General features: G+C 48.7%; 1 protein-coding gene across 2 annotated transcripts; it reads left to right on the top strand.

Annotated features, from left to right (window-relative positions):
• The first annotated feature begins 4,257 nt into the window (after positions 1-4,257).
• Positions 4,258-9,810, top strand: AMIGO1 (adhesion molecule with Ig like domain 1). Of its 2 annotated transcripts, none has more exons than XM_010975911.3 (2): positions 4,258-4,558; positions 4,999-9,810. In XM_010975911.3, the coding sequence occupies exon 2, from the start codon at positions 5,063-5,065 to the stop codon at positions 6,542-6,544; it is 1,482 nt and encodes a 493-aa protein (XP_010974213.2). In that variant the 5' UTR covers positions 4,258-4,558; positions 4,999-5,062; the 3' UTR covers positions 6,545-9,810. The 2 variants fall into 2 exon arrangements, with proteins under 2 accessions (XP_010974213.2, XP_031313605.1); XM_031457745.2 differs by having other exon boundaries at positions 4,270-4,558; positions 5,025-9,810.
• Positions 9,811-12,122: the final 2,312 nt, after the last annotated feature.

The raw sequence follows: 12,122 nt of genomic DNA, 5'->3' as shown, positions 1-12,122 counted from the left end.
AAAGGACTCATTTTTATTGCTACCCCTCCCAGAAATAGCTTCATTTTGGAGCCCTGTCTTTTTGGAGATACTCCAAGAACTACAAAAAATGCGCTGATAGTAGTAGTACCACTTGGGTTCTCCACAAAATGCAAAAATATTTTTAAAATCCAAATTTTTTAATTAAAAAAAATTTTAATGGCGGTCCTGGGAATTGAACCCAGGACCTCATGTATGCTAAGCAGGTACTCTACCACTGAGCTATTACCCTCCCCCAATTAATTTAAATTTTTTAAAAATTTGTAAAATTTTTAAATTGTAAAAGCCTAGAGAGTGAGAGCTTCAAAATATAAGTGAATGTACTCAACAGGCAATACCCTAGAATGTGGGAAAAAGGCAGATAGTTGTGCAAGGTGGTCTGTACATATGTGAACATCAAGATCAGGGATCTCCTAACTCTTATGGAGAAAACTAGGTTTTTTTTAAAAGATAATACTTGTAAGTGATAAAGTCCTTTCACAACTGTTAGGTCATTTGATCCCCCAAATAATCCTATTAAATAAATAAGCTTAGGTGCTATTATCATTCCCATTTTATAGCTAATGGAGATTTAGTAAAACAAAGTGAAATATGGAAAGTCACATAGCCCAGTATACAGCTGTGACTTGTCCAAGCCCAAACACTGTGCTCCATCCTTACCCTTCGTATGGTGGTTCAAGATGGCTGTTCTTTTGCTCTCTGTACATCCCATGCTCAGCCAGCCCTGGCTTCACTCACATGACTATCCCATCCTCTTAGTTACAGGGCTTAATCAGTAACTGTCTACCTGCTTGCCCCCTTCCCCAGCTGCTAGTTTCCTAGTAATTCATGAGCCAACCTGATGTCAACCCCTCCATAAATGGTAGCCTTCTTCTCTCCCGAGTATAGAAGATTGCTGTCATATCCTGCCCGCGGTACACGGTGGGCTGTTGTTCCAGGACATTTTGCTTCAGACATGTAAGATCCCCTAACCAATAAGCCACTGACGTTCCTGTCACTGTCTCCAGGCTCTTTCTTTGGTCTTAAGGCTGGGCAATTCCAAGGCTTGCAGCCCAACACCCCTATACCAGGCATTGAGACTAACATATAATGAATGTGCTAATGTAATGCAATTATTAATTAATGAATTAATTCAACAAACATATTTTAATGCCTATTAGGGGCCAGACTGAGGGTAAGTCCCTGCTCTTAAGGAGATTACAGTCTAAAGGGGAAACAGATATGTAAACAGACAAAATCATAGATGAAAAATTCTATAAGGACATATCTACAACGTGAAATGGAATACTAGAAAGAAACACCTAAATGTGCCCAGCAAATTAGGCTATGCGGTCCTAAAATAAGGGTAGGCAGCTGTGTGGAGTCTTTAGAAAGGAGTCAAAAGGTAACTTCCTAATAGGGTGTCTTTCTCCAACTCTGACCGTAGTGGTCAGTACTAGTTACTGAGAAACAAACAAACAAACAAAACCACTTCAAGTATGAAAAGAATCAACCCATCCAGCCTCATAACCTGATAGACATATCCAACCCCTTTTGCTCAAAAGCTGAGCTGAACAAACAACCTTACAAATTGTATTTAGGAATACTGGGTTGATCCATTCCAGCAAGAGAAAATAAATGCCCACTATAAATAACCTGTTGCTATTTATCCTGCCAAGGTCTTTTGTTGTTGTTGTTGTGAATTAATAGATTGTTGTTCTGGTCTAGAAAGCAGCTGTGGGAGAGTTATTATGAGTCAATTCTTTACACCAGAGCCGTTCAGTGGAACTTTCTGTGACTATGTTCAATAGGGTAGATAGCCAAATGTGGCTATTGAGCATCTGAAATGTGGCTGGGGCAACTAAGGAAGTGATTTTTAATGTTATTTAATTTTAATTAATTTAAATGGCCACATGTAGCTAGTTGCTACTGATCTGGACAACACAGCTCTATGCCCTTGGTAGTCAAAGTGTAGTCTGTGGATCAGCAGTGCCTGCATCACCTTATTAGCTTGTTAGACATGCAGAATCTCAGGCCCTACCCTAGACCTACTGATTCAGAATCTGCACATTAACAAGATCTCCAGCTTATCTGTATGCACATTAAAATTTGAAAATGACAAGGTTACTTCTGGATGGGGGAGGCAGGGAAGGGAACTGACTGAGGAGCATATTGGTGGTGACCTCTTCAAATTGCAGACACCCACATTTGAAATTGGTGTCCAGCATAAGAGGCTTTCTTCTTTCTTTGAGTCTGTCTCTTATCCATCCCTTAAACATAGCAGAAAGGGGAAAGTGAGAGAAAGGAGAGAGCCTGGAACACGGGGTCTATGGAAAGTTAGTATAGGAAATGGGAGTGGGGGGTGAAAAGCATGTTTCTCAGAGATACAAAATAAAATGATGAAATTTCCTTGATAACTACTGAATATGGATAATGGGTATATGGGAGTTTATTGTACTATTTTCTCCACTTTTGTGTATGTTTGAAGTTTTTCAAAATTGAAAACTAGATGGGATTTCAGAGATGATGTGTATAACAGCCAGCCTTCAAGATGGCCCCCAATGACCAGCTCCTCCTGGTAGTCATACCTTTGTGTAGTCTCTCTCCATACTGAATCAGGGTTGGTCCATGTGACCAAAGTGGAGGTGACAGGTGTGACCTCAGAGAGCTAGGTTACTTGGCTTCTGCTTGTTCTCTCCTGGATTTCTTGCTCTGAGGGAAGTCAGCTACCATGCTGTTAGGGCGCTCAGTCTTGTGGAGAGGCTCGTATGGAGCTGGGGCATCCTGCCTACAGCCAGCCAGTCATATGAGAGCCATGTAAGTGAGCCTTCCATTGACTGTAGCTTCATTGGATTGCAATTGCATGGGAGACCTCCAGTCCAGAACTGCCTACCAAGCTGCTCCTGAATCTCTGACCAACAGAAACTGTGAAAGACAATAAATGTATATTATTGTATTAAACCACTGAGCTTTGGGGTTGTTTGTTATGCTGCAATAGAGAACTGATGCAATGTGATTTCAAGATTTCCCATTCCCTGAATAACACCCCCCCCCCCACTTTATCAATGATGCCTGAAATGAACAGGAAAAGAAAGACCTTTTCACACTGTGCATAGGGTTAACATGCTAAAACCACTTGAAGAGATAATACATTCACTTAAATTCATGGTAAAACATATGTAACAGATATAAATTCTTTCCTTTTAAAACTCCTAGCAGGCTAATGTATTGAGACATTAATTTCAGTCTTGCTCTTGCTATTGTAAGAGATTAGAAAGAATAAAAAGCTAATTTCTCCCTCACAGTCCGCCATCCCAAGAACAGTTAAAGTCTTGAAATATAAGGTCTAGGCTCTTTTTAGGTCCCCTTCTCCCCATGCGCAACCAACCAAAACACACACTGGTTAACAGTGTTTCAGGAACCACCCTAAAGAAGACAATCCCCCACTCCCTTCATTTTGAGGATGGAGAAACTATGCTCCAAATGCTCCATGAGGGAAGGGGAAAGAGCTGATACTGGTTTAGAAGAGGGCAAGTAGCCAGGCCTAATAGACAAATGATTTCCCCCAGGCTGGGAAGGATTTTGGAGTTTCCAGGAATGGAAACTTGTCCCTGGATTGTGTGTGTGTGCGTGTGCGTGAAGGAAAGGGAGAGGGAGAGAGAGAGAGATTGCTTCACAGGGTGTCTGGGGAAGTGGGATCCCGGCGCCGGGGCACGCATCAAAAATCTCCCCCTTACCCCTACTACTGCCCAACCAGCTTTCCGTGGTATCCCAAGGGTCGTGGAATAGTAGCATCAAGACTGAAAAAAAAGGCATTTCTCCAAATCTTTCCCCCAAATTTTGGGGCGTCACAGTCCTAGAAAGAGGGGAGGGGGAACCTCAGAACGTGACTAATGAATTTCCCGCCAACATTGACAGGCGGGAGCTGAGCCAGATTTCTCTAACTTGTAAAATTAGAAGACACGTGACGCGTCTTGGCCCGGAGTCAGTAGCAGCGAATTCACTTCAGTTAGACCTACTTTTCCTGAGAGCGGATTTGGTAGGTAGAAGGGTGGCGGCTGAAGGAGATGGAAGAAGGTGGGGCCAAAGTCCCCCTCCTGCCAGTTTTCTTCACCAGGTCCCGACTGTTCCGAGAGAGAATAACCGGCGCGCGGCCGCTCCTCCGGCTCCAACACAAACACACGCACGTGCGCCCCGCCCCCGCCGCGCGCACGCGCCCCGAGGCTCCGGCGGCGGCGGGCGCGCGCGCGGTGCTCGCTGCCCCCACGCCGCTCTCCGCGCTGGGATCGCGGCGCCTCCCGCTCTCCTCACCGCTGCACGCCGGCCCCGCGGACCTGGAGACGGCGGCCGTGGTCTGGGGGCTCCGACGGCTCAGCGGTCGAGGCGGCTGCGCGCGGGGAGCGGAGCGGAGCCCGGCAAGTCCCGGAGAGGAGATGTTGCCGGGCGCGGGCCCCTGCGTAAGGCGGGCGCCGCCGCAGGCCGGTCGGTGAGGCGCCGCCGGGGGAGGCCGCGACGGAGCTCCCGGACCCGCCATGGGCTGAGACACATCCTCCGCGAGCAGGTGCAGTGACCGGGGATCCCGGAGGGGGAGCCCGCCCCAAAAGGCCCAGGGGACCTTCAGCCCCATTAGGATTTGCCCTACCCAGCCTTTGCCCTGTTGACCTTCCTTCAGCTGCTCCCGAAAGGCCCTGCTGACCCTGCCTCCAGACCCGGGCTCTGCACCCCTGCAGTCCCTGACACCCCGGGATGCCCTCATCCTCCACTTCTGTGACCCTAGCCCGGGAGGCCCTTGTGCCTACCTCCTCCTCGGTCCCAGTATTTGGAGCCCATCGCCTGCACAGTGTCTGGGAACTACCCAGCATCTCTTCCTTCTTCTAGCCCAATGTAGGTGGGGTGGGGGGAGGAGAGGGGAGGGAGGGAGAGTCACTTCTTCCCTCCAGGGGCCCTGGTGACCATCCTCTCTCTTAAGCCTGTAGTGAATGTGACCCTTCCTTACACCAGAACATGCCCGGGTGACTTCTTCCCAGATCTCCTTTGTGGCCTTCCTCGCCCTCCCAGTGACACTATGCAACCCCAGTGTGACCTGCGAGGCCTCTGGCTCCTGCTGCTGTCCTTGTTCCTGCTCCTCTTTGAGGTGGCCAGAGCTGGCCGTCCCGTGGTTAGCTGTCCTGCCGCCTGTCTATGCGCCAGCAACATCCTCAGCTGCTCCAAGCAGCAGCTGCCCAACGTGCCCCACTCCTTGCCCAGCTACACGGCACTACTGGACCTCAGCCACAACAACCTGAGCCGCCTGCGGGCCGAGTGGACCCCCACGCGCTTGACCCACCTGCACTCCCTGCTGCTGAGCCACAACCACCTGAATTTCATCTCTTCTGAGGCCTTTTCCCCGGTACCCAACCTGCGCTACCTGGACCTCTCCTCCAACCAGCTGCGTACGCTGGACGAGTTCCTGTTCAGTGAACTGCAGGCACTGGAGGTGCTGCTGCTCTACAATAACCACATCATGGCAGTGGACCGCTGCGCCTTCGACGACATGGCCCAGCTGCAGAAACTCTACTTGAGCCAGAACCAGATCTCCCGCTTCCCTCTGGAACTGGTCAAGGAAGGAGCCAAGCTACCCAAACTGACGCTCCTGGATCTCTCCTCCAACAAGCTAAAGAACTTACCACTGCCCGACCTGCAGAAGCTGCCCGCCTGGATCAAGAACGGGCTGTACCTACACAACAACCCCCTGCACTGCGACTGTGAGCTCTACCAGCTCTTTTCCCACTGGCAGTACCGGCAGCTGAGCTCCGTGATGGACTTTCAGGAGGACCTGTATTGCATGAGCTCTAAGAAGCTGCACAATGTCTTCAATCTGAGTTTCCTCAATTGCAGCGAGTACAAGGAGCGTGCCTGGGAGGCTCACCTGGGAGAAACCTTGACCATCAAGTGTGACACCAAGCAGCAGGGGATGACCAAGGTGTGGGTGACGCCAAATAATAAACGGGTGCTAGATGAGGTGGCCAACAGCACAGTGACAGTGTCCAAGGATGGCAGTCTTCATTTCCAGAAGGTGCAGGTTGAGGATGGGGGCGTGTATACCTGCTACGCCATGGGGGAGTCTTTCAACGAGACACTGTCTGTGGAGTTGAAAGTGTACAATTTCACCTTGCACGGACACCACGACACCCTCAACACAGCCTATACCACCCTTGTGGGCTGTATTCTCAGTGTGGTCCTGGTTCTCATCTACCTGTACCTCACCCCTTGCCGCTGCTGGTGCCGGGGTGTCGAGAAGCCTTCCAGCCATCAAGGAGACAGCCTCAGTTCTTCCATGCTCAGTACCACACCCAACCACGATCCTATGGCTGGTGGGGACAAGGATGATGGTTTTGACCGGCGGGTGGCCTTCCTGGAACCTGCTGGACCCGGGCAGGGTCAAAATGGCAAGCTCAGACCTGGCAACACCCTGCCAGTGCCTGAGGCGACAGGCAAGGGTCAGCGGAGGATGTCGGATCCAGAATCGGTCAGCTCGGTCTTCTCTGATACACCCATTGTGGTGTGAGCAGGATGGGTTGGTGGGGAGATTCTGCCCCAGGAGAGGTAATGCACCCCTGAAGGATATGAGGGGATGGAAGAGAGGGCTGGCTGCCCAAGGGAGTGTGTTCCCCCCGACCTCAAGGGAATTGGTCAAGGGTACAACAGGCAAGACCCGAAACGGGGTGTGGCTGCCACGATTTTCAAATATGGATATATTAATCCTCAGGCAAATGCTACGCCCCTACCCAGAGCCTTGACAGTTCTCAATGTGGTGGAGGAAGAGGAGTGTGTCTGAGTTGGTGGCAATAAGGAAGGAGTAGGGGGAAGAGCAGATTCCCTAAGCTTTTTTGAGGTCATCTCTAGCTCCTTAAGAGAAAATCATTTAGGAAAAAAAATCATTTTTTTCTGTCTCTGCCCACCCACACCTGTGATGTTGTGTGTGCTGGGGGAGCTTCCAATGGAGCCACGTTGAGGAAAAGCTGTATTATCCTCTTTAGCCAGGAAGTCACACTTCACAGCTGGGGAAATTGGAAACCTTTGGAAAAATGATTCAGGAGAAGGCTGAGACCTCAATCAATAACACTCCCCAAAGCTGTTGTGAGACTTCTCACTAATGCCCTCCTGTTTCCTGATGAGCCCTGGGTGGATGGATCTTTGCAGGAGCCTGGCCTGTTGCCTGTCAGATATGGCAGTGATGTGACATGTGGTATCTGTGTCTTGTCCTGAGACCAGTGGTTCAGAGGGATACAGCATGAACCAAAGGGTCCATGTCACAGCATATCAGATGCCAGCACAAAACTGGTAGATGAGGGATAAACTCCAGATTGCCTGGTGGAGGAATCAATTCCCTGGTTGGTGAAACCCTGGGTTCGCATTTGATTCCTAGCACCTGTGTGTCGGACCAGGGTGGGCGGTGCTGAAAGCAGAGCGTCTATGGATGCGTGCCACCGACGTGGGATGGGGGCCACTTTGCACTAGGGGGAGGAGGGTAGATCAGCCTCTATTTTGTAGTATCCAGCTGGACCTACCTGATTTTCTGTGTATGCTGTCCCTTCATTCAGTCTCCTGATCAAGCTTAGATGGGATTCTGAGTTTTCCCTAATATGCTGCTCTATAAGGGATGGAGTCCTGGAAAGTCTGGCCCCAGCTGGGTTAGACTGGGCTTGGGGATGGAGGGGACTGGGTATCTCCTCTATGTTGACAAAGCCACCTTGCTCCTCTCTTAGCGATCTCACCCCTGCTGCAAACCCAAAGCATGGGGTTTCTTCATCCGAGGAGTTGGGATTGGGTGGTGTCTGCCTCAGAAGAATGGCAGTTTGGAGAGTGGGCTTAGAGTTCTGCCCTCTCCACAGGGTTCCAGACAGTTTTGTAACAGAGACAGTCAGTGGCACTAAACTTTCCTTAAGTTCTACCACCCCCATCTCTCTCAGCGAGAGGTCTGTGCTGTTGTGGTGGTCAGGCCAGAGGAACTTAAGAAGAGACCCAACATTCCATTCCATCCAAGGTTGCAGAGTACTTTGGATGTAGAGATGACTGCTCCCTTTGACCCTACTGCAGGCCCTAGTTTGCTCTGAGCTTTGGGAAGGGGACGAGCAGGGGAAAGGTAAAAATGTTCTCTGAATTTGGTCTTTTTCAGTCTCTACCCTCTCTCCCACCAAGCTCCCTGTCCATTGAAAGTTCTGCAGATCTTCTAGTTTTCTGATCTGCTCTTTAGGTTCCAAGAAATGTCATTTACCTGCAGATGAGGGCTTCTTGCTAGGAGGGCCTAACTCCTGCTGCCTATTAAGATTCAGGGAGGAGACTGGAATGCAACATCTTCCCGTTGTCTGTTCCTGGGATGTCAAGACTGCTGTCCATCCTTTTATTAGTAACGTAGTTTTGTCGAGAGAGGTGCAGCATTTCCCTCAAGTACTTGCATGCTCATAGGGATGCATGCTTATAGGTGTGCATGCACACTAGCACCTTGATTTCCATCAGGACAGTGATTCTTCAGTCCCCACTAATGTCCACTTCCGGAATGGTTTCCACCTGTGTGCACAACTTCATGCACATAATTTTCTTTCCCTCTAGGAGAGACAGTGACCATGCCAGGCTCCACACATACAAACTCTTATTACTTTTAATTTCTGAACTGCCTGAAGCTTCCCCCACATCTCCATGTCACTGAATAACTTCTCCGCAAAGGCTGGAGTTTGGAGAACCACAGGTTGAAGACCTTGGGAGGAGTGTTGGTGAGGAGCTAACTGCTTCTTCCGGCTCCTCAGAAACCTTCCTTGGATTAAAGATGATATATATGAGAAATAAATGTAGAACTCAGTCAGTGATGGACCCAGAAGAAAACTGGCAGGGGACCCAGCAGCTGTAAGCTGCTCCTCGTATGTTAACTGCCCTGGTAAGACAGGGGCAGGAGGGAAAAGTTGTCTGGTTATATTCCAGAGACTTCTGAAGATTCTGATACTGAAGCTGTAGGAGCCAGGACTTCCTCCTCAGATTTATCAGGGAACCAGGGAAAATCTCACCTCCATGCTGTATCTTCCCCTCTAGGCACCATCTAGGGCCCTGAAAATCTTTAAAGTGAATGTCAAATGAAGTAGGTCTTTTGGAGCATTCTAGCCGAGTTCCTGAGGTCTAGGAGGGCCATTTTCTTCACAAGTCCTACCCAGTTTAGGGTATAATAAAAGGCCCCGAGGCTCTGAATCTCCCTACTGAATCCACTAGGTTGGCCAGTATCTACCAGTTTAAGACTGGTAATGTGCCTGGCTGCCCCACCAAGAGATTGAACTGCTTAGCCTCTTCTGGTGGTTTTAGCTGATAGAATCCAAAGGTAGCTTCTTACTTGGACTGGGCACTCAGCATATATAAGCTCACTAGAACCCTGTGTAGGAAACTGCCAGGTCTGGTTATAAGAAAAGGTTGAGAGATCACCCCCACCCCCATGAACCAGATAAGTCTCCCGGGAAGCAGGTGTCCCTGGAGACAGAGTATGACAGGGCTCTACAATCTGTCTGTGTGGTTATTTGTGATCTTTTTTCTTTGCCTGTGTTTGTGAGCTCTTAGGAAGGAGCCAGGCGAGGGTATACCCCAGCTGGGAAGAGAAAAGCCAACTGATTCCAGTTTTCTGTGTGTTCTTACCTCCGTACTTCCTTGTAGCCCTGCTGGCGAAGCAAGCAGGCCTCCCCACTGTCCAGGACCCTAGTCCTCCTCCTTGTGTACTCCCAGGCTGGCAATCCTTGGAGCCAGTGGGCTCTGAAAACTAGACAATGATCATTAAACCTGGCTTGAGTCTCTGTTCTGGCATAGTCTGTGACTGGTTTATTCATCTTTTCAGCCTGTGGGTGGGGTTCACTGTACCTCAGAAAGGTGTGGCCTATCTAGGGAAAGAATATTTAAATGCTGTTCCAAGGGCACAGGTAGAATCCACATCTAGGCATTAAGATGGAGCAGGGGTCAGCCAACTTTTTCGGTGAAGAGCCAGACAGGAAACACGTTGGGCTTTGCAGCCCTTATGGTCTCTGTTACAACTGCTCAGCTGCTCCGTTGTGGCAGGAAGGCAGCCACAGACGGTACACAAATGAATGACTGTGGCTCTGTTTGATAAAACTTTATTTATGGACATTGAAATGTGATTTTCATATAATTGTAACGTGTATTTTGAGTTTTTTCAACCGTTTAAAAATGCAGAAACTCTTATTAGCTCAGGACCACGCAAACCCAGGCAGTGGGCTGGTTTTGGCCAGCAGACCATAGTTTGCCAACCTGATAGATATTCTCAAAAGAAATGTCACTGATGCTTTAGCAGGAGAGAGTAGAAATTCCATGACTTGGGGCTAGAGCCTATAGATAATGAAGGCTTTCTGGATCCCTGGGGAGGAGGGTTGCCTCCCTGCAGAGTTCTCTTAAAAGTCTGGATCGAGCCTACTAACTGGACTATGGAAAAATGCTTGGACTGGGTTAAAAGGAAATGATGGAGAGCAGCTCACTTTCACAGGATTTTGTTTATTACCAGTATATGTTCCTGTTGTGAATGGCAACCATTTTAGTTTGGCTTAAAGTATATTAATGTAATGGACAGATTAATATTCACTGACAGTGTAATGTGTCCTAGGCATTGCATAGAACAGAGAAATGCAGTCCCCACTTTCTTGGCACAGAGATAGCCTACCAGAAATTGGACTGGATTCTTCTAAACTCTGAACGTGTAATTGCTTTCGCTACTCTCTTGGTACTATGGGAAAGGAATTGTCATGGTGGATTCCAAAAGGGGAGAGGAAGTAGTCTAAGGAAAAAAAGAAATTAAAAGGATCAGAATTTGAATAATTACCTAATTTCTTTTATTGATAAAATCTTGACCAAAGGGCAGCTCTCCTCTGTCTGGAAAGTTGTCTTTTTCTTTTCGTGAGGGACAACCAAAGTGGTGAGGGCCAGCCAGCCACATCAGACAAATCAACCTTGGCAGTCAATGAAATGACAGATGTTGATGCTAGAGTGCCCTCAGAATTGACATTTATGTAGCATTTTTTAATCTTTTCAAAGCAGATTTTGCTGTGGCTAAATTTAGCCAAGAGGATGAGCTGGTAGAGAGAACAGGTCTGGGGAAGACTACTGAGAGTTTGCCCCTCTGTGTTGATTTGTGCCAAGCCTTCCCTGAGCCTGAAGAATTTTGATACTCCTTTCTCCATCATTCCAAGGAATCCATGGCTGCATCTCTTCAACCCTCCCTTTCTGCCTCCCACTACAAGAAGTTCCCTAGATTCTGGCCAAGATGTGCAATTTTGTCTGTCTTACCTTGCAGCTCTTCCCCTAGCTCCTCTTAGGTGGCACTGTAGGAGAAGGGAGGAAGTTAATATGACAAGTTACCTCTTAGAACAGAAGAATTAAATGGATTGGCCAGCCCTGTCTCTCTTCCACCTGATCTCTCAACTTTCCTTTTCTGCAGTTGAAGCTCTGGTACCCCTAATCTTGTCTCCCAGGAAACCACTGGTGAAGCTTCATTTCCCCCGCCTACACTGCAGAAAAGGCTCAGGCCCGTATAGTAGTATGGTTGGCTCTTCTGGTCTGGCTACAGTGAGCCTGTGCTGGATGCTTCCTCTCCCAGGACTTGAGAGAGGAAAGCTAAAGCAGCTGCCACGTTAAGCCCCTTCATCAGGCTTACACATTGTTGTGTAGAAAATATCAAGTGGTAAAGATACTTAGACCTGCCCTGAGGCCTTCCAGTTGACATCAGCCTGGTTACAGTCCCAGAATCACAGAGGACTTGGGAGAGAACCAGCCTTCAGGACATGGAGCCCTGAAGGGACTTCCAGGTGCCCTACAGCACTGGCATACATAAAGTGAGAGTCACTGAACCCAGCGTTGGGGATGGGGGTTGTACGCGTGCGTGCACGTATGTGTATGTGTGCACACAAACATCCACACAGTTTGGGGAGCGCTGTAGCTGGACAGAACTTTGTGCTGCTTTCCTTCGCCTCCCACTGCTCCTTCACTTGGCCATAGTTTGCTTAAGGTGTGGGTCTAAGCAGAAAGGCCTAGCCTAGTCCTGGGCACCCTTAGAAAGCACTATGAGATAACTGGAAATCTGCTTTAAAGAGGCGGGGTGCTGGGGT

This window comes from Camelus dromedarius, chromosome 9, assembly GCF_036321535.1.
Source record: "Camelus dromedarius isolate mCamDro1 chromosome 9, mCamDro1.pat, whole genome shotgun sequence".
In the NCBI taxonomy this organism is placed as follows: Eukaryota; Metazoa; Chordata; class Mammalia; order Artiodactyla; family Camelidae; genus Camelus; species Camelus dromedarius.
Note: the sequence above shows the minus strand (reverse complement) of the source record. Positions and strands in the feature narration are given on the sequence as shown.

Coding starts and splice junctions, on each gene's coding strand:
- AMIGO1 (XM_010975911.3), top strand. CDS start 5,063: ATGCAACCCCAGTGTGACCTGCGAGGCCTCTGGCTCCTGCTGCTGTCC.